At 44.4% G+C, this 19,285-nt stretch overlaps 1 protein-coding gene across 1 annotated transcript in view; it reads left to right on the top strand.

Annotated features, from left to right (window-relative positions):
- COL4A1 (collagen type IV alpha 1 chain) overlaps nucleotides 1-19,285 on the top strand; it is a 147,103-nt gene that overhangs the window by 69,505 nt on the left and 58,313 nt on the right. The window contains exons 3-6 of the mRNA XM_070578492.1: nucleotides 17,855-17,944; nucleotides 18,045-18,089; nucleotides 18,715-18,759; nucleotides 18,866-18,928. Of these exons, the coding sequence (XP_070434593.1) occupies nucleotides 17,855-17,944; nucleotides 18,045-18,089; nucleotides 18,715-18,759; nucleotides 18,866-18,928 (243 nt within the window). The remainder of the gene's footprint in view (nucleotides 1-17,854; nucleotides 17,945-18,044; nucleotides 18,090-18,714; nucleotides 18,760-18,865; nucleotides 18,929-19,285) is intronic.

Genomic DNA, 19,285 nt, shown 5'->3' with positions numbered 1-19,285 from the left:
CAGAAGAACGTGCTAGTTACTATAAAATTTTATAAGGCTTATTTAGTAGAATTAGGTTCAGTGTCTTTGGAATTACGTCTAATGTTTTTGAGACTGATTGGGTATCTGTTTTTATAGTGTTTTTTGAGCATTCCCGAAAGGCAGTAGTGTCTAGCTCATCCTTTCCCAAAACGTGATTCTCAGACCATCTTGAGGACGTTAGTGAATGTTTCCTTTGGGGTGGGATATGGAAGAGCGATCCAAGGACAGATCAGTTTGGGGAAAACTGAGTTATGTTATGGTTAAATGGACATTTGCTGTACCCACTCTAGCACGTCTCTGAACCTTTCATAAGCTTCTGACTTTCAAGGGCTGGCATGTCATGTACCGTTCCCCAAACTTGATCGCAGACCCCTTTTATTGCTCAAATCAGGAACAGCCTTTAGGAAGGAACGTTTTGTTGAGTAAAAGCCTTGATTCTAGTGTGAGTTCCACCCACTAGCTGAGTGTGTTTCGTCGAGTCATTGTGACCAAGTCGCCCTAAGAAAAAGGGAAATGACCTTTGACATGCAATTTCCCAGTGTTGCTACAACAATCAAGTAAAAGGTATTGTGCCTCAGAGCACTTAGGAATTTTAAAATGTCATATAGGTCTCCATGTCATTTTAGCAGTAGCTGAATTTTAAAGTTGTGATGCTATGAGGAAAGAGTTTGCTTGCTGGTCCAGTTCTGGATGGATTCCTAGACATCAGGATGTGGGCACAGACCGTCCAGCTGAGGCTTCTCAATTCAGAAACGAGGAGTAGAAGACTGTGGAAACTGACTTGTTCCACCCATGACAGAAGCCCTCCCAGGACCTAAATTCAGGAGATGTCAGGATGCTTTTAGAATCACAGCGCTGTTGTCAGGAAGCATGTTTGTAGCTTTTGGATGCTTTTGGTGGAGGAAAACTGAGATGTGCTTACTTGGGAGGTCTGTCTGGAAATATCATCCAATTTCTAGTCAACGTTGTGATTTTAGCATCCGTTTCCAGAATCATTATCTCTTACAATCTGAGGGAAACCAACTCTCCCTTCATTCGGTTCCCTAACGCTTCAAATACCTCTGCAGGTTTTTGTTGTGGGCTGCTTTTCCTGAGATACGTATCATTACAAGTCTTGTCCAAACTCCGCTCCTCCCCCAGCCAACTTGCCTTGTTCTAGATATTTTTAAAGGGGAACCTCTGAGAAGTATGGCTTTATTTTGCCATATAATGGGTTCCAACACCCCCAGGGTCTACTTTAATCACTTGGGGGGCCACTGATGTTCGCTGCAGCATCTCTGATGGTGTGTTCCTTCTCCTTCTGTTAGCTGGTTATGTGGGTTAACACACACTCTCCCCTTTCCTTTTTTTGTGGGTGTCTTGCAATGCCAAGATTTTTTCCAGATGTCTCCTATTTCCTATTTCCACATACTGCACATGAATCATCATCTGGCAGAGTCCTCATGAGAATCAGAACGGGTTCCCACATTTACCTACTTTTGCCTTTTTGATAGTTCTTTGAAAACAAAGGATTTTTAAAAATATTTGCTTGCATCCAAGGGTAAAATATCAACAGTGTACCATGGGGAGTCCACTAACAACAGATCCAAGTTGAGTGGGTTTGTCTTACTCTGCTCGCAAGCCCACAGTGGACGCCGCTGAAAGGCACACTGTTCCATTCCACGGGAGGGTCAGAGGGCTCTGCTTCCCCCGGCTTCCATCTCGTCTTCCTATTTCTCTCCATTACATAAAATTGGCCCCTTCGCCAGGTGCTTCTGAGACGTGTTAAACTTATGATAGGTTACAGTTGTAGAAAAATCAACGTTTTTTATTTGCACCTGTATTTGGAACACACCTCATCCAGTGTCTTGAATGGAATAGCGTGTCCCCGTGACCCATGACTTCTGCAGCCCAGAACACCTCATGCGAGTGCACGCTGTCATCAGTGATGTAGAGCCCGGCCAGTCTTCGTCTTGACTGAATGGAAAAAAATCATTTTTTGTAAATATGATCCCAACAAAACATTGGCTGGCAGCAATACAGCTTTCTTTTAGAAGGAGCAAAATGAGATTGTATGTTTTAATTCAAGATCTAAGACAACGTAAAATGAACCCTGACAAATGAAAACTGTGCAGTTGGATATCCCTCCTGTTTGTTGGTGGAATACCAGGAGTGTTCAAAATATGTTTCCAGACAGCACGTAATGATGCGAGATAATTGTGTGGTGTGGGCGTGGAGGGCTGCGCCCGCAAAAATGATATTAACAGAACCCTCAGCCTTGTGAAGTGGCTCAGCACAATGTGCCATTAAACAAAGGAAGAATTAGTCAGAGGTAACAAGAAACCCAGATGACCGTGGGGAAGTGGTGCCCTTTGTCTTATTTTCCCTTGGGCAAGTCCATTAGAAATGTTCAGGGTACCCTTGAGTGCCATACCGGCGGTGGCTTAGCCTGCCCCCACTAGTTAACCATGTAGCTTTATAGAAGCACAATGCTTATCTGGCCCCAATTCAGTTGATTCTGGATTTTTTTTCACGTGAGAATCTGATCTGAAGAGTTAATGATGATTCTCAGCTGATCACTAACATGCTGTCATGAAATCATTCCCCGTTTATGGTCCTTCTGCGGGGGTTCTCCTTTGTTACAGTGAGACTGTGCCAGCCTTCGTGCTTACAGCCCAACCTGCAAAGACATGAAAGATGCTTTTGATAATGAATGATAGATATGAATCTCTTAGACATGTCTTGTTGGATCCCAGGATTTGTCCAAAGAATTTTTCATGGACGTCCCCTTGTAGGTCTTGAGGACCACACGTTAGTTCACTGATTCTAGGTGAGAAATCCATTGCTTTAATTTGATGTGAATTCTGAGGTCTCTAGTATCTGGCTAAATGCTTGATTTTGAAATGGTTTTCCCTAGAAGATTGGTAAAGGAATTAAATCTATCCACGCAGATCCAGTGAACTACTTAGGTCCACCATCCTGCCGGTCCGAGTCCTGCTTCATTCCTCGGGTCTTACTGTGCCTCTGCTCTGCAGTGGCCATGTGCCCATAGATTTAGGCGGTGGTTAGCAAGATAGGATGACACCTGTCCCCGGGATCTTGCAGTCTCATGGAGAGGAAACCACTAAACGAGTCATGGCACCAGTGAACCCCGGACGGAACAGTTTGCTCTGAGCTCTGAGGGAGAAAGATGGTAGAGCCGTACGGGAGCCCGTGGGGACCAGAGTGGAGCTGGCCTCGTGGGTCAGGGAGAGGAAAACCAGACTCTTCACTAGCGGGCACCTGAAATTCCGGCAGCACCCGCAGGTGTTAGGCCCCCAGCTCTGTTTCCCTATTTTTCGTCATCGTTACCCTGAATTGGGGTGGAACAGTGGACACTTGGGGAAACTGCCATGGACAGTTGTTCCCCTCACCGCCAACTCGTCTTCTCACTTCCACGCAGGAGACCCCAACTCATGCAAGGGCATATTTTCGTGAAAGTGGAGTTGTTTGGCAAAAAAGCAGAATGTGTGTCTTTCTGTAAGCCCTCGGGAGCTACTATTTTCTTGAGCTGGGCCTCTCCTCTCCAGTCTGATCACTATTTCCTGGGCGAGGGTGGGAGGTCCCTCGATGAGTCCTGTTCCAGACTGTCTGTTTCCTAATCCAGGAGGCCCTGGAATGATGTATTTTCTTCCAGATTGGAATGTAGCCCCTCTCCTCCTGGTTCACGGCATTTCATAAACTGCTGCAGCAATGCTCCAGCGTTGCTGACATTCTGCCTCTCCCCGGTAAGGAGTGGCAGCACCAGCCGATCAGTGTCTCGATCCGAATACAGAGGCCCACGGTGAAGGGCAGCTCGCCTCATCAATTCTGGACCACAAAGGCCGAACCCTGGGATCCTCAATCTTGGGAGGGCCCACGGGGCGACCTGGCTTCCCCTGGGTGTGGAATACACAGCTCTTTGCAAGAGATGGTGAGCTGACAGCTAGTTGAATGCCTTGCCTGCCAGGGTGGAAGTAATATATGGCTGGGGGAAAAACTTCCAGCAAAAGCTGGTAGTAGCATTCTAAAGTATGGTGTGGAGTCACGAAGTAGAGAAGCCTTTTCGTTTTTTTATGGACATTAGATTGCTGATCTCTGCCAAAGAATTTGGTTCTTCAGGCCCTTGTGGGTCCAGGGCTGTGAGGACAGGAGCTGAAGCCCACACCTCAGGGTGGAAGGCCGCCACTGCCTCAAAGGGGTGTTTGGCCTCCACAGCGATTCTGAAGACACGACGACAATGCCTTTAGTGTCCACCTGGGGGGTGCGGGAGATTTCACATGCTTTGTTGAAGCATCCGGTTTTCCTTTCGCTCCGCTCCCATGCACTGGTGCGCCAATTTTACTTTCTGCTGCCTCATGGCACACCTCTAGTGCCACACATTCTCTGGGGCCTGCCTGCCCGCTTTCCTCCTATCTCATGGGTGAGCACGCACACGTGCACACATGCACATGCACACTTTTTTTCCAGACCCCCTCGCCCTCTCCCCTGCTGTCTGCTTGCAACACTCCCTGCCCACTGGCTCTGAGTGTGGTGGGTCTTTTCCTTCTTTCTGGATCGGCAGTTTTGGAGGAGGCTGCTCAGGGACTCGTTGTGCTGTGGGGAGTGGGCAGGGAGAACAAGGGGACCAAGTTGAGAGGGTGAAATGCCCGCAGGGTGGCGGTCAGCAGCCACTTGAAGGTGAGAAGCATCGTGGGCCGTGGCCTAGGTCGGGGGACCTCCAGAGCCGGGTGAGCATCAGAGGGGAGCCCAGGAGCCCGAGAGTTTCCATGAGGATGGGGTGTATCTTACACTGCTCCTCGGGACGGAGGACACGTCTCACCCACAGGGCCCTGTCTGGATGAGGATGCGTGGCAGCTGTGGTTATTACGTGTCCTCATGGTTGGGTGTGCATTTCTCAATCGGAAGAAAGTCTAGTCATTTTGATTTAAAGTTGAAAATCGCCGGTAGGCAGGACTTGGAATCTGAGCTCTGAAAACCCTTCCGAATCGAAGCACCTACGGTCCCGTGATGGCAGGTCTTCCCTGCAAAGGCCTGAGCGGGCTTCAGCGCTGTGCGTTCCTGACCTTTCTGGAGTAGAACGTCCTTTTACTGAAAGGGACTTTGGTATGCAGTAGATGTCAGAAGGCTCCGTTGATCTGGAGGGAGGAAGGTCAGGCCCGTAATGGGCTATTACTTTACAAGTAGACATTTCCTCAGTGTCGAATACTTTCCCGATGATGTGAGCTCAGAAAAGGGAACATGACTCAGCAGCATGCAGCTAACGTGCCTTCGCCATTTGTCTTTCAAGCCTGCTGATGTGAAAATTCAGGTTTCTTGAGTCCCATTTGCCATCTGGTTTTTCTCCCCTTTTTCTCTTTTGAAGGATCACACCATCCCTCTGCTGAAGTCCTCACAGCTGAGAAACGTTCTCGTGCTTTCCTTGCAGTCTTTGTTCCATTTGCTAGTCTGTTCAGTTCTCCCTATTTTATGTCTGAAGTCTTCCTTGGGGCCGGGAGGTTGGCGCTGGTATTAAATAACTTTACTTAAATCGTGTCGGACTTTATAAAACGCTGCTCTGATGGCTGCCTGAGCCTAGTGACAACAGATCAGGTGTCACCTCTGTGGTCTTACTACTGGGTGAGCACCAGGAACTGAAAGAGAGGCAGAAATAGATTGTAATTATAAGGACGTTAGTGGGGAGTAACCTTGTGTTTCCTTTATATCTCACTTACTTGCGTTTGTGAAGTTATATTCTTAACCCAAGTGTGTATCCTGCAAATATTTAAAGTCAAAGTTCCCCAACTTGGGAGCTGTTCACACTCTGGGGACACAGTCCCTTCAGGGCTCTTCTTCCTTGGGACACACACAGTGTAATATGTAGTGAGGTGGGTGTCTGCGTGGTATGAATTTAAGAACTCTCTGTCAAAGGATGCTTCAAACAAGGTAAGCCACTCAGTGAGTATAGTTTAAAATTCCATTTTTTAAAAGGAATCTGCTCCACTCAGTGACAGATAAGAATATATCCAAGTCATTTTCCATCCTGTCAGATATTTTGTTCCTGACACAGGCACCCATCTCCTGAGGCGTTTCCTGTGTTCGATCACATTATCAAGCATGAGTTCTAGAAGAATGTGGGTAATCTTATTTCAGAAGCAAATCGTTTGTCATCTCCTCAGCAATTATGACATTCAGTGGTGACTGTTCAGATTGTAGGGGGCAGTGTCTCTTTCCTTATTTATGCCACATCACGTTTTCCTGGCATCCGATACCCCTTCCGTGGGTGACTTTAGTTGGGTGTACCCCAGTGGCCTCAGGGGCTAGTGTGGCTCCGCGCTTCCACAGTATATTTTGGGACCTGGGAGCGGGGTGAGCCCCGGGTTCGGTCATCCCCAGAGCAGAACTCTGTGTGGCTCTTCATAAGCCCCGATATAGGGCTGGCTCCCTGTCATTGCCATAGCTGTTATTCTAAAATTCTGGACCCAAATAATCAACTGCAGTATTTTTACACAGAATGTCAAACAGCTGTTCGATGATTATTTTTCATGTTTCTTCACAGAAGGTGCTGATTCTCCCCATGGAGAAGTACCGAGTTTGGAAACCTATTTCTTCTCTCAAGAATGCCTGGTGGGGCTCCCATTGGTTTGGAATTCCCGTGGGAGCTCAGAAATTTTACAAAATTAGCAGTTTTCTATCTGGGGCGGGAGACAAGAGAAGTTCATTTCAGGATACTTGACTGATCGGCCTCCGCTGGCCAAAGAGGAATTGCCTCGGTCATTGTGGGTCATCGTGACGGATGCAGCAGGTCCCCAGAGTGGGAGCGGGGAGGGCGCGTCGGCAGCAGGTGTGGCCTGACCTTTCTCTGCAGATTGTCCCTTCTTCGCTCCCCCCTCTCTGTCTTTGTCTCTAACACACTTACACATTGGGTCATCTATCCTCTAATTGATTTTTGTTTTTTTGAGGAAGATTAGCTCTGAGCTAACATCTGCTGCCAATCTTCCTCTTTTTTGCTGAGGAAGATTGGCCCTGAGTGAACATCCATGCTCATCTTCTTCTGCTTTATATGTGGGATGCCTGCCTCAGCATGGCTTGGTAAGTGGTGGCATGTCTGCACCTGGGATCTGGAGTGGCAAACCCTGGGCCACCGAAGCAGAGCATGCGAACTTAACCATTACACCACCAGGCTGGCCCCTCTAATTGATTTTTTAAAAATTTAAATACAGAATACATGGGAAAATGTCACACATTTTTAAACTCTACGATCCGTAATCTATTCTTTTATGAGAATGTTAATATCTCCTAATTTACAAACTGTAGTGCAGTTTGTCTGGGTCTGCATCTTAGCTCCTATCCAAAAAGCAAAATATTTTAGTCTATTGGCATTAAGTAATTAAGAATAAAAAAGCGAGAATATCTTATAAAGTGAACCTTTAAAACCTCTACAAAATAGAGTAAAAGTGGCATTAAATAAGATCCTACTAATTTAATTTTTTAAATTATTTGGCCACACCTTGGATTAAAATATATCCCCACATTATTTTTTGAAAATAGACTTGCCAATTTTGTGAATAATATTGAGGTAAAAAGAATCTACCTGTTAAGGGAAAGCTATGTTTAAGTATTTAAGAAGTAGCTATTTATTGTGTTAATTATGCATCATTATTTTGTGTTGATTCTGCAAATATGTGCTTTTCTTATCTATTCAGTTTTAAAATCAAAATCTTGACCAAAAAAATCCCTTTAACAGCTTGCTTAATTTCTTTCCTTGAGTGACTGTATATTTTTTTAAAGTATTAATGGTGTTTACTGAAAAAAGTTAAAATTCAGTTATTAATTCAGAGCGATCTTACCACAGCATTTTCAAATTAGTGAGGTTAAGCTAATAGTGGGTTTTGTAAAACCTCAAGCTTTACCTGCATTCGCCTGTGTTATATGGGCGTGTTTAAACCGCCTTGGAGCTGTTCTTATCTTTTAGATTCTAAGCGTGATTAATGAAGTCTTGAAATTATGGCAACATCCTGGGGAAAATGTTATTATCGATACGATACAGCCAAGTTACTTGGTTGGAGGGAAAGGAAGTAATTTGGGGATATCAGACAAAGAGGAGGGTCCTGGGGCCTCCTGTGAGTGGACAAGCTGGTGAGGTGGTGGCCTTATGAAGGCTCAGCCTGGGAGAATACACGGAACGTTCTGGGCTTGAAAAGAATTAATGTCAGAAGTATTCATTAAGAAAAAAAAACCTTGTGCATAAGATAAAGGAGAAATTTCTTAAAACTGTCATGTTTTTAAAATACCCAAGAAATTCTTATGTCCAATTTAGCCACAAAAACAAGAATGAGATAATTCATGGGTTATGACTGGAGGGAAGGGAAAAAAGACAACCTTGCGTTTTCATTGTCTCTTAAAATATTTCGTGGCTCTATAGGAAAGGCAGTTGGCTTCATGGACGTAGAAATCTTCAGAGTAAATGCAAAATACATGTGTTCAAATAAACTAAAGTCAGAACAGCTTAGTTCGTAATCATTTGTCTAGTGTTTCATGCCATGCAAAGTAACTGAACACTCCATCAAATCTGATGCCTTAAAAGGATCGTGTCAGGGAACTGAGACGGCTGGCGTTGTCCCATTTCACAGAGGGCAGCACTGGTTTTTCGAGAGTTTTGGTTCCTAGGTCAGGCTTCTTTCCCCATTATGTGGCGGTGTCAACTCAGTCACTAAAATGAGAACATAGAAAGTAAGATTCCCAGAAACTCCATTCACCAGTCCTGAGCAGAGAGGCCTGTGTTTGCAGTCAAGCCTGAAAACAGGATTCCTAAACCCACACCCTCTTGGTAGGTTTATATTATTTCCTTGGAATCTTGAACATTTTCTGTTTCCTGATTCACTCTTGAAAATGTTTGGTGAGCGCCTACCACGTGCTGTCTGTGCTGCGTGCTGGGGACCCGGGAATGCTCCAGCATGGTACCTGTAAAACCCAATTTTGACAGATAATTGCATTTAACACATTTTTTAAGCGAAAAAAAAATAAAGAAAAAAATTTTCCTATTTGCCAGTTGTTACTTTCTTTCAAAGTTAAACCTGAAGCAGGGGCCAGCCCACTGGTGCAGTGGTTAAGTTTACACGTTCTGCTTTGGCAGCCCCGGGCTTGCCAGTTTGGATCCTGGGTGTGGACCCACTTGGCAAGCCATGCTGTGGTGGGCATCCCACATGTAAAGTAGAGGAAGATGGGCATGGGTGTTGGCTCAGGGCCACTCTTCCTCAGCAAAAAAAGAGGGGGATTGGCAGCAGATGTTAGCTCCTGGCTAATATTCCTCAAAAAGAAAAAAAACCCTGAGGCGTATTTTGCATGCTTTTTGTAGTATTAATTATAGTTATTACTGTCAAGATATTCCTTTTGCATTTTTCATCTTTACTGTTAGCACGGAGCCCCCACCCCCCCAAAATAAAGTCCATGACCTAGATCGTGGCCCTTCCTGACTTTTATGTGTCCTAATTTTGCTCAGGATGCATGCACTTCCAGGACCTGCCACACACCCACATGCATTTTCAAGTTCAAGTTAACAACATCCCCCGCTATGGTGTCGGGAAAACCCTTCCAGGGCTGTTCAGGTCTTGTGCACTGACTGGTATTTCTCAAACTTGCTGCTAAGGCAGAATACATCTCTTTAAATCTCAGGGTTGTTGGTTTGGAGATGGTGAAAAGAGAGCAAAGTGTGTTTTTGAGAAAAAGATCTATTTTTTCTTGTCCAAACTCAGAAAGCAGCTAACCTCTTGTGGTTTTGTCGTCAGTTTTTCATTTTCTTGCGATCTCTCTCCTTCCCCCAAATCTTTAAGTCATGACATAGAATTTTGATAAGTCTCATGGAACTTTAAAAAAAAGGAAAGCCACGTGTGTTGGTGAATTTTACACGCAGGTTCGAAGCAGCTCTTGGGCACTGTTGTCTCCTTTCCATGTTCGAGACCACTTTGTGAGCATTCATCCAGGTGGGCTCTGTTTCCAGCGGGGTAGTTTGTTCAGCTCTGTGCATATTAGACAAGGCCCCCCTGCTGGGCTAATGCCGAGCCGCAGCTGGATTTTGCCCCCTACTCACTGCAGTGTGCAATATGCACAACGTTCCAGGGCCACAGTGAGTAAGGTTCCAAGCTGAAGTATTAGTTCCTTTTATGTCTTTGCTGTTTTTCTGCTTTAAAAGACGTTTTTCAAGTCTGTATGTGAGAAGCAGAATGTAAGATAATAGGTTTAGGCAGATGCGTTCACAATCTTGGTTTTCATGAGAGCCACATGTTGATAAATTAAGTTTTTAGCACGAGAGATTATGTTATCATCTTTTCTGGAAGCCATTAAAAATTGGATGGATTTTTTTTTCTTTCCAAATGGCGAAAGTCAGGAGAATGGATTTACCTTAAGTATATGTTTCCTATAAACTTGTAGTAGAAGGGACCAAAGAAAAGCCTTTAAATAAATTTTCCTGGCAGTGGGCTATTTAATAACAGTTTCTTAGGGACCCCCCTGCTATCATATTTGTACTTGTTTTATGCATGTTTTGTGGGATTTAAATTTTTTTCAGTGTATACTGTTTCTATACTATCATTCAAAAAACTGAATTTATTTTTTTTCTGTATTCTTGTTAGATTCAAATATTCTCACTTTATAAAATGGATGGAAAAAAGCAATCTGAAAAAATATCCACAATTCACATTATTTGTAGGGTGACAGCATTTACCTGTCATTTAATAGCCTTGACATTGAGATTACTAGTTTTATATTTAATTTCAATTATGTTTTTACTTCTGATTAAAGTTCTTTTTTTCCCTTAGAATTATTTTAGGCTTTACCAAACTGATTTCTGTCAGCTGTGCCCATGCTAATATCTTCCACAGCACTGAATATTTAATCAGTGATCAGAATCCACTGGGAAGTTTTAATTTGAAAAAATTGTAGTCCCATCGCGCCCTCTAGTGGCAAGAGGCCAGAGCCAGTAGGGGCTCTCCTTACCAAGCCGTTCCAGAAGCCCCCTCACCCTTTACAGCCTGTTCATCTAACAGGAGCAATTAGAGATGGGATAGTTTTCTTCAAATCACCTTGTGTCGAGGAGTTTTCTCCCAAGGAGGGCATGTGTAGCTGGGATTCCATGGGTGTGTCCGAGGTGCTAGGTGATGGCAGGGGTGGGTGTGAACACAGATATTTCAGGCAGACGCAACCATCTCTAGGTGGGCTGGGCGTTGCCTGGCTTGGAGTTACCACTTGGGCTGGGGAGGCAATCCGGAGCCAGGAAGTCGGCTGCATCAGAGAAGAAAACGGATGTGGTAAAGGATGACTGGGTGGGGCATCTACAGGAAGACCCACCGAGAACTCTGAACCTTCACAATGAAATTTGAATGTATCAATAGAGCATGAAGCCCAGAAATACAGACGTTTCCCAGAGGAAAAAAAAAACTGCATTTGGTTGCATGCAGTTTGATGGGAAAATGGACATCAGCTATCGATCAAAGATGAACTGTATCAGGAAACATACACAAGATTTGATTGAATGCACCCACAAGACTTTGGAAAAACATTATCACAATATTTTCCTAACTTCTAATTTGGGAGGCTGACTGCTTCAGGGGAGTGACTTAAAATATTTATACTTAAAAATGTTTTAAACAGATTACTGGTTTGGAATAAGAATTGACGAAAGCGTCTTAGACTGGTTTTTCAGAAAGAGCACAAAAGACAAATTACTGAAGAAAACATTTGCTGCTAAAGACGCTGGCTACTGCTTCCAACTTTGAAGTGTGTCCTCCATCAGTGGTCTCGGCTCTGATTAGGGAGAAGTGTCTGGAACTTTTATAAGTCCTGAGGACCTTTGGAAAATTTTAAGTTCTTTTTGCTGCCAACAATTTGTCAGCGCTTGTTTGCCTATCGCTTTAGAAAGTTTTTACTGGATCACTGAAGTCGGACAGTTTGTTTGCTTTTCGATGGCTTTAAGGGAAGAGTTTTAAATTGTTTATATTAAGACGGCACTTAAGCCTCTTTTGAGTTATTCTTGTGTTGAATGATAGTTCTTTAGAAAGTATTTTGTAAGGAACTCTTTATAATTTTTTTTCTCACAAGCTGATGTGCAAAGTGGGTTTTCATAGATCAGAAAGTGTCTACGGTTTTATTTCTTTGCGAATCTTAATGAATTAGAAATACTCCCTGTGCCTCTGCTCTGTCACTGTCCCTCTGCTCTGTCATGTCCCTCTGCTGGTTTTGTGTTATGTACGATTTGAGCGTGTAGCTCTACCAACCAACTTCACAGCAATGCTGAAATTCCTAGAGTCGTTGCAGAATTCATCATGGGCTCAAATAATGTTTTGATATTCGGATTTATCCGACAGAGATATCCTTGAACACGGACACTTGGAGAAAGTTCTGTCTTAAGAGCTGCATGTGTGGGCAGTCTGAAGCTCATGAACCTCAGCTGGGCGTAGGTGGACCCTATCCACGAGTTGGATCTTGTCCGTGGGCTTTGGGACTCCCCACGCAAGAAGGCTGAGGCAAAGGAGCAGCGTGAAAGCTGCAGTCCGGGCCTGGCCTCCGCTTCACTTGTGCCTGTCCTCTTCTTCTCACAAACCTGGTCTGCCGTAGCTTCAGAAGCCTCGGGAGCAGGTCGCTAGCCGGACCCCGTCATGAACGGACAGCTGAGGTCCCTGTGGCGCGAGGCTCAGTGGGACCGCTTGCCCAAACCACCCTGCAGTTCAGAAGAGGCCGGGTGGGTTCAGAACTTTCTAGAAAGAGAGTGCATCTCATAGTATGTGAAGGTCTGGATCAGGGGCCCTTTTTCTTTTTTCTTTTTAATGCTTTTCTGATTCTTCTCATCCTTTGAATTTTAAAGCTAGGGAATGTCCTCATTTCCAGGAACAATCTCTAGAAGGCTCATCTTTTCTCCCCCCCTCCAATATATAACTGCTAAAGCTCCTCCCATATACCCACATATTTGATAGAGAGCTTTGGGAAGAAGATGAAGATGTAGCCATGCTTTTTGTGCTTGATTATTTTACTCTTTCCTGCTTTATTATTAAAAGGTTAAATGCAAGAAACAACAGTCATGCCAGAACAGTTAAATAAAACAAGCTTCATTGTTACATTTAATTCTTTAAGAAACATAGTATACTTTAACATATGCGTATTCTTTGAAGAATCCGGTTTTGCATCTCATAGTGCAAAGGAAGATCAGAATTCTTGTCTTCCTCTGTGGAAACGGGACCTTTTAGGGCTCTTGTGTCTTTCCTCTCCCCTCCTCTCCTCTGCAGCACTGGCAATATTTCTGTCATAATGTCAAGCTTTGTGGTGTGGATGGAGCTCCCAGTGGGGCCTCGTCACAGAGCTTTTCCATGACCCCGTGACTCTGATGCTGGTCTTCCCACCGCTTTCCCAGCAGCATCGGTATTCAGGAAATGGTCCTGCAGATGTCTGATTGTTGCTGGGCTCCAGGAATTGGACTTGTGGAATTTTTGGCTGAGTCCCGCAGTCACCCATTGACTGCGACCCGTCATTTGAAATCGTTTCCCCATCACTGAATGCTTGGTGAGCTCTGGCTCCACATGGAAATGCTTTCATTCCTCAGTCATCTGCAGCCTTGCTTGGACATTGAACTCTCAAGGTCCCAGATGACAGAAGGAAACAGCTGATCCAGTGTCGTGTCCTGACCACAGCTTTGTCCCCTGTTGGTTCTTCGGCTGGTGCTGCATAGCCAGTCTCTCATGGTGCCCATAGGGCTCCAGGCTGGGGAGGGGAGACCTGGCGTCCCATCCTGCCCAATAACCGTATTTTGCTACGTTTTAAAGTTTTTAGGATGCGTAGGTAGGATCCAGCTTCATGCTAAGTGTCATGTTGTACAGCTCATCCTCCATTCACCGACTCTGAGTTCAAAGATTGTGCCAAACCCTGTGAATGAACAAAACAATATCCCTGCCTTTAAAGTATTTAATTCTAAGAGGTGGAAACCCAGCTGCAGAATCTTTCCAAGTAACATCGCTTGTTGGCTTTGTTCTGCTTTCTGATGCATGAACCAGGCCGTACCCCTCACAGCCAGGCCCCCTGTGAGAAGGACGCCCAGTGCTCTGGCCACAGTTTTGCTTGTGCTTCAGTCCATGGTAAAGGTCCGTGATCATGTTACTTTACATGTGAAAAATTAAATTAAAAGTTGGACTGAAAGATTGGGATCCCATGTTGACCATTGAAACAGGCATAGTAAGGTTTTTGATGATTGCTTATTCTAGATATATTTTGTATTAACTTTAATTTTTGTTGTTGGTAATTGTATTATCCTCCAAAGTTAGAAGCTTCACGCTCTTTCACCTGCAGCCATCCTGGGAGCTGCGTTTGGATTCGGATTTCTGGCTTAGATATGCAGGGGTTGTATTCTAGCATTCGATATGCATCATGAACTTGTTTCCATAAGCATTTTAAGACAAAAGGAAATAATTGGATACTAGGACTTTTTATTCCCATATTTTGTGATTTTTTAAGTATGGCCTTGCTTTAGATAATACATTATGCAAAAATTTTAGGTTGCTCCATGCATGAAACTTTATTTCATGCCTAATTGAGAATGGCTAATTTTGATGCCAAGATTATTCCCCATGGCCGTATTCTTTTATCTTTCTCAATGAAGGCATTTTGTTTTTCTTACTCAAATTTTGAGTTTCATCTTTGAGGATACAGTGGCAATCTCTTCTGTTGTTGGTATATAAACTTTCTTTTTTTTTGATTACTACAATGCATTGAGCTGATGTTCAGGAATAAAACTGTTGAATTAACTACATCAAAATGTTTTGTGTAATCGTTTACAAGCTTCTCTTTTCTTTCCTCCATTCGAAATTGTCATTGCTGTGATAACAGCGGTGTGGGTTTCATTTCTGTCTGGCATGAATTGTGTGGCCGCCATGTCCTGGAGTCCATGCCTTTAGCACATTGTGGGAAATTGATGGCTGTGGGGTCCTATTTCTCAGTTATTTTAACTGTGCACATCGTGCCGTGAACTCCAGCTTATGGGTGGTCACGACTGTAGTATTGCTGTTGCAGCTGCAAAGTCTGGCTTAGGAACTACCAGCACAAAGAACCTTTGCACAATTTGTCCAGCTCCTCGCTCTTCCTAGAACCCCAAGTGGAGACTTGCTGAAAGCTCAGAGGAATAATTTGGCCCGCATACAGCATGTGCTGTTTGCCAGCTAATTGTATAGCTGTTTGAATGCTTATCCTGTCTGCTTGCTGTGCTCGGGTGCCCATAATAACCTTGGACAGGGTACGGGATATTTAGATTATTCATGTGTACTTTTGTCTGAACAAAAGATTAGGAAAGTTAAAAAAATATGTGGGAGACGGCAAGAACCATGCTGACGGAGGAGTCACTTCCTTTTTAGCTACTTAATTTCAAAACTCTTGGGATATACGGATTGCTTAAGTGTTCCGGTGACATTTGGGAAAGAATGTGTTCTTTTGGTGAAAGCCAAGACTGGGAATTCAGATTTCTGAATTCTGTTCCCAGGGACATGCAGGGGTCGCGGAGTGACATGTGACAAGTCAGTTATCGGAATCCTCATTTCCCTATCTGTGAAATGGACATAAAAGGGGCTAACTTAATGTGGGTGAATTGTTTAATATTTTGCTGGGAACCAGCTTGCTCTAGTGACCTAGAAAAAACATGGACTGTGGTGTAGGCTGACCTCATTTCTATTTTTGGCTTTGGTGCTGACTCAGTGAGAAACTTGTAGAAATCAGCTAATCTGGCTCTGGGCCTCCATGCGTTCCATGATTAAAATGGGAGTTATAAAATCTCTTGTGCGCTGGTCTCAGAGTGATACTGCCAATATTAACCAAATGCTACAAATACTCCACCAAATGTAGGAGGCAGCTTTTACGTTGACATGCCTTTCCCATTTCCTTCCTATCGCATGTTAGGTTGTTTGGGGATGCACAATTCAGTGTTCATTAATTCTTTTAGCCAGCTGTTTGAAGTTCAATTCTATTGTATTTTGGGTAGAATTTTCCCATATCTGAATAAAAGGGAAGAGGTTGATAGGATGACAGTGTGCAATATGTCCCTCTCTCAGTATTTTCTGCAGTTGTGTCCCATTGTTATTATTTTAGGTTAAGAATGAATATATTTAAGTGGCTTTACATTCGAACCATTCTTGGTCTGAGAATGTTTTTCTTTCCCAGTTATCACAAGCTTCAGCGGGGAGGAGTCAGCGTTCTGTGTCAAATCCTAGGCTGAGGGCTCTGGGGATTTTAGCATCTGTTCTTTCTGGTAGATTCTCTGGATGCCACTGGTCCAAAGGGGTGTGCCAAACTGTAGGGCCTAGTTCTCTTTACTCCATTTACCATTTTATCATAGTCTCAGAGTTTGGGATAATCTCCTCCACGTTTGTTCCCATGCTGTTTTCTGGACTCCTGACTTACACTTCCAGTTAAACCCACAATCTTTGGAGGCCCAGTAGCTGGCCTTCCAAGTTCAGAACCACATTTCTGCATTTCTCAAGTGCAACAGGCGATTAATTCACCACAAGTGCCAGGACTGGCTCTGTGGTTTGGAAAGAAGGACAACTGTGACAGTTCCTGCTCTGTCTCCTTGCATTTATGCAACAGTGAAAAACTTTTAAGGAACTCCTGGTAATGTGCTATTTTGGGGGTAAATGTTTATGTTATGTAACGTATAGCTTGTCAGTTTATTTTTACGTTGAACTAATGTAACTGTGAGAAAAGTACTGGGCATCTCCAAAGGGCCTTCCGCTTTTTAAAATCAGCTAATGCTGGTTAACCTGCCCAATTTGTATTGTAAGACCACATGGAAGTCCACAGACTGTAAAGAAAAAGAGATTTTTTTTATTTCTTATCATGAATATGGGTGATTTTATATTGGCAATCTAAAGATGGCAATCTTCCTGAAACAGCGCTTAATCAGGTCACTGGCTGGTTGACGGCTGTAGAAGAAATCCTGTCTCCAGCATCAGAGCTAATGCCTCGTTCCTCCAGGTTCTTGTCCCAGTTGTGTTTCTTGCTGTTAAAGTTTCTTGTGCTCACGGGGCCTAGCTATCTCTCCATCCTCGTTACCGCCTGCTCGCCGTCCTCTGGCCCAAATTGCGTTCTCCCTTCTCTTCATACGTTTGTTTTGCATTCATCCTTCAAGGGCCAGCTTAAGGCTCAGAGTCACACAAAGTCCTTCTGATCGTTCTTTTTCCTTTTTGAATGTATTACAGCCTTATTTGTGTACCCTGAATAATACTTATTTTTTAATATAATGTTCCTTATTTCTTTTTGCTCCGTGAGATCAGGGCCCAGAATTAAACTTTGATCCTACCTTTGCAGAAAACACTTTTTATTTAAAGACACCGTACGAAAGTCCCTCATCAGACTGTTAGTTGCACAGAGAAGTCTCAGCATCTTGTGTGGAAACACAAGCTGTGAGCCTGGCCCACAACCTCCTGAAGGCATCCAGAGGGAAAACTTGATGATGGTCTGCTCACAAAGTCGCAGCACTGTGTCTGCTGAGAACAGGATTCTGCTAATTGAATAAACTTAAAAGCAGCTCAGTGAAAAAAATCACCAACTATCCGTTATTTTGTTTATCAACATATTATTTATCAGTTAGAATATAGTGTATAGAAAGTATTGCACCGGGTATCGTCTATGAGCACTGCTGTCCTCGAAGAGCTTGAAGAATCATCGAGAAAAGCCAGCTGGAATAGGAATTCGTTTGCAGCACCTCTTTTCGGGTGCTCCCTGTGGACTTGTGCAGTGTGGGGTGAGGCTTGGAGAGGTCGGCACTGATTCGTTCCCTTGCTTTCTTTCAACCTGCCTTTTGTCTGACTTGCTCCTTCCTCCTCTACAGGGTGAAAGAGGCCTCCCAGGGTTACAAGGTGTCATTGGGTTTCCGGGAATGCAAGGACCTGAGGGGCCGCAGGGACCACCAGGACAAAAGGTGAGCCTGGCTGTGTGATGGGGGTGGGGTATGTGGGGTTCAGCTGATCTGTATTCTTGTTATAACGAGTGGTCGTAATGACATTTCTCTGCTGTTCCAGGGTGACACTGGAGAACCAGGACTGCCAGGAACAAAAGGGACGAGAGTGAGTACGATCGTCACTTCACTTGGTTGCGATGTGGGTGACATGTGACTCAGCAGAGCCTGCAGAGTGAGGCCCCTCAACACCCCCTATCCCACCTCCAGACAGTCGTGAGGGGGCTTGCCTCCCTTCCTGTCGTTTCTCCTTGTCCTCTGCACTCCTGTGAGTCCTTGGGGCAGAGAGGGAGGAAACATTGGAACTGTCTGGGATGGAGAAGATCCGATTTCAGTGAGAAACAGCTTGATTTTCTTCCCCCAGTGAACTGATTTATCCCATAAACTCTTCTTGCCAACTGGGTGAGATTTTAGTGTGCATTTTATATATGTGTATATATCCCCTAAAGATTGCAAAGTCTGAAGTGAGGACAGAGTTTATGTTGTGCGTGCACAGCCTTGATTTTGGAAGGAACTAGTAGTCAGCTGTTGACGTGGATTGGCTACTGAAGCCGCCCCCGCTGTCTCCTCCCTGGCTGGGCCTCGGCCGCCCGCCACGGCATGCCCCGTCTGCTTAGGGTGGCCGTCCTGAACGCCAGCAATTCGGGTACGACGCCCTTAGGCAGGTGGGTGCAGTGGGAGGACGTGAGGTTCCCCAGCGCTCACTGGAAACTCTTTCCTTTCCGTCCTTACAGGGGCCCCCAGGAGCATCGGGTTACCCTGGAAACCCAGGACTTCCTGTATGTATATAAAATGCACCTGCTTCCTCTATGAGACATTTGACTGAGTGAGAGCACCATCAGGTGATGTTCTATTTTGGCTACTTTTTCGCTTTATTAATTGCAGGGTATTCCTGGCCAAGATGGTCCCCCGGGCCCCCCAGGTATCCCAGGATGCAATGGGACAAAGGTAAGTCTAGAACAGAGACCCTCCCCACTTTGCCACGTTTACCTGACCCGCACGTGGAGAAGTCGGGCAAGGTTGTCCTGTGAACTCTGTTTTAGTTGCTGCAGTTGGAAAATCCTTGTCTGAAGCTTTCTTCATTTGATGAAGGAGCACTGATTTCCCATATTTATGTTCAGAAAGCACCTAATCCTGCCGTTCATTTTTATAGACTTTTATCCTAAAATTGCTTTGTACTTCTTACCTATGATCTATTACTAAATCAAACAAAATGCTATTGTTAATCCTTGTCCCCAGTAATTATACTCTCAAATACATTTCTTCTATGATGAAATCGCTCTCAGCAAGAGAGCTCACAACAAA

Source organism: Equus przewalskii, chromosome 16 (assembly GCF_037783145.1).
Source record: "Equus przewalskii isolate Varuska chromosome 16, EquPr2, whole genome shotgun sequence".
Taxonomy (NCBI): domain Eukaryota; kingdom Metazoa; phylum Chordata; class Mammalia; order Perissodactyla; family Equidae; genus Equus; species Equus przewalskii.
Note: the sequence above shows the minus strand (reverse complement) of the source record. Positions and strands in the feature narration are given on the sequence as shown.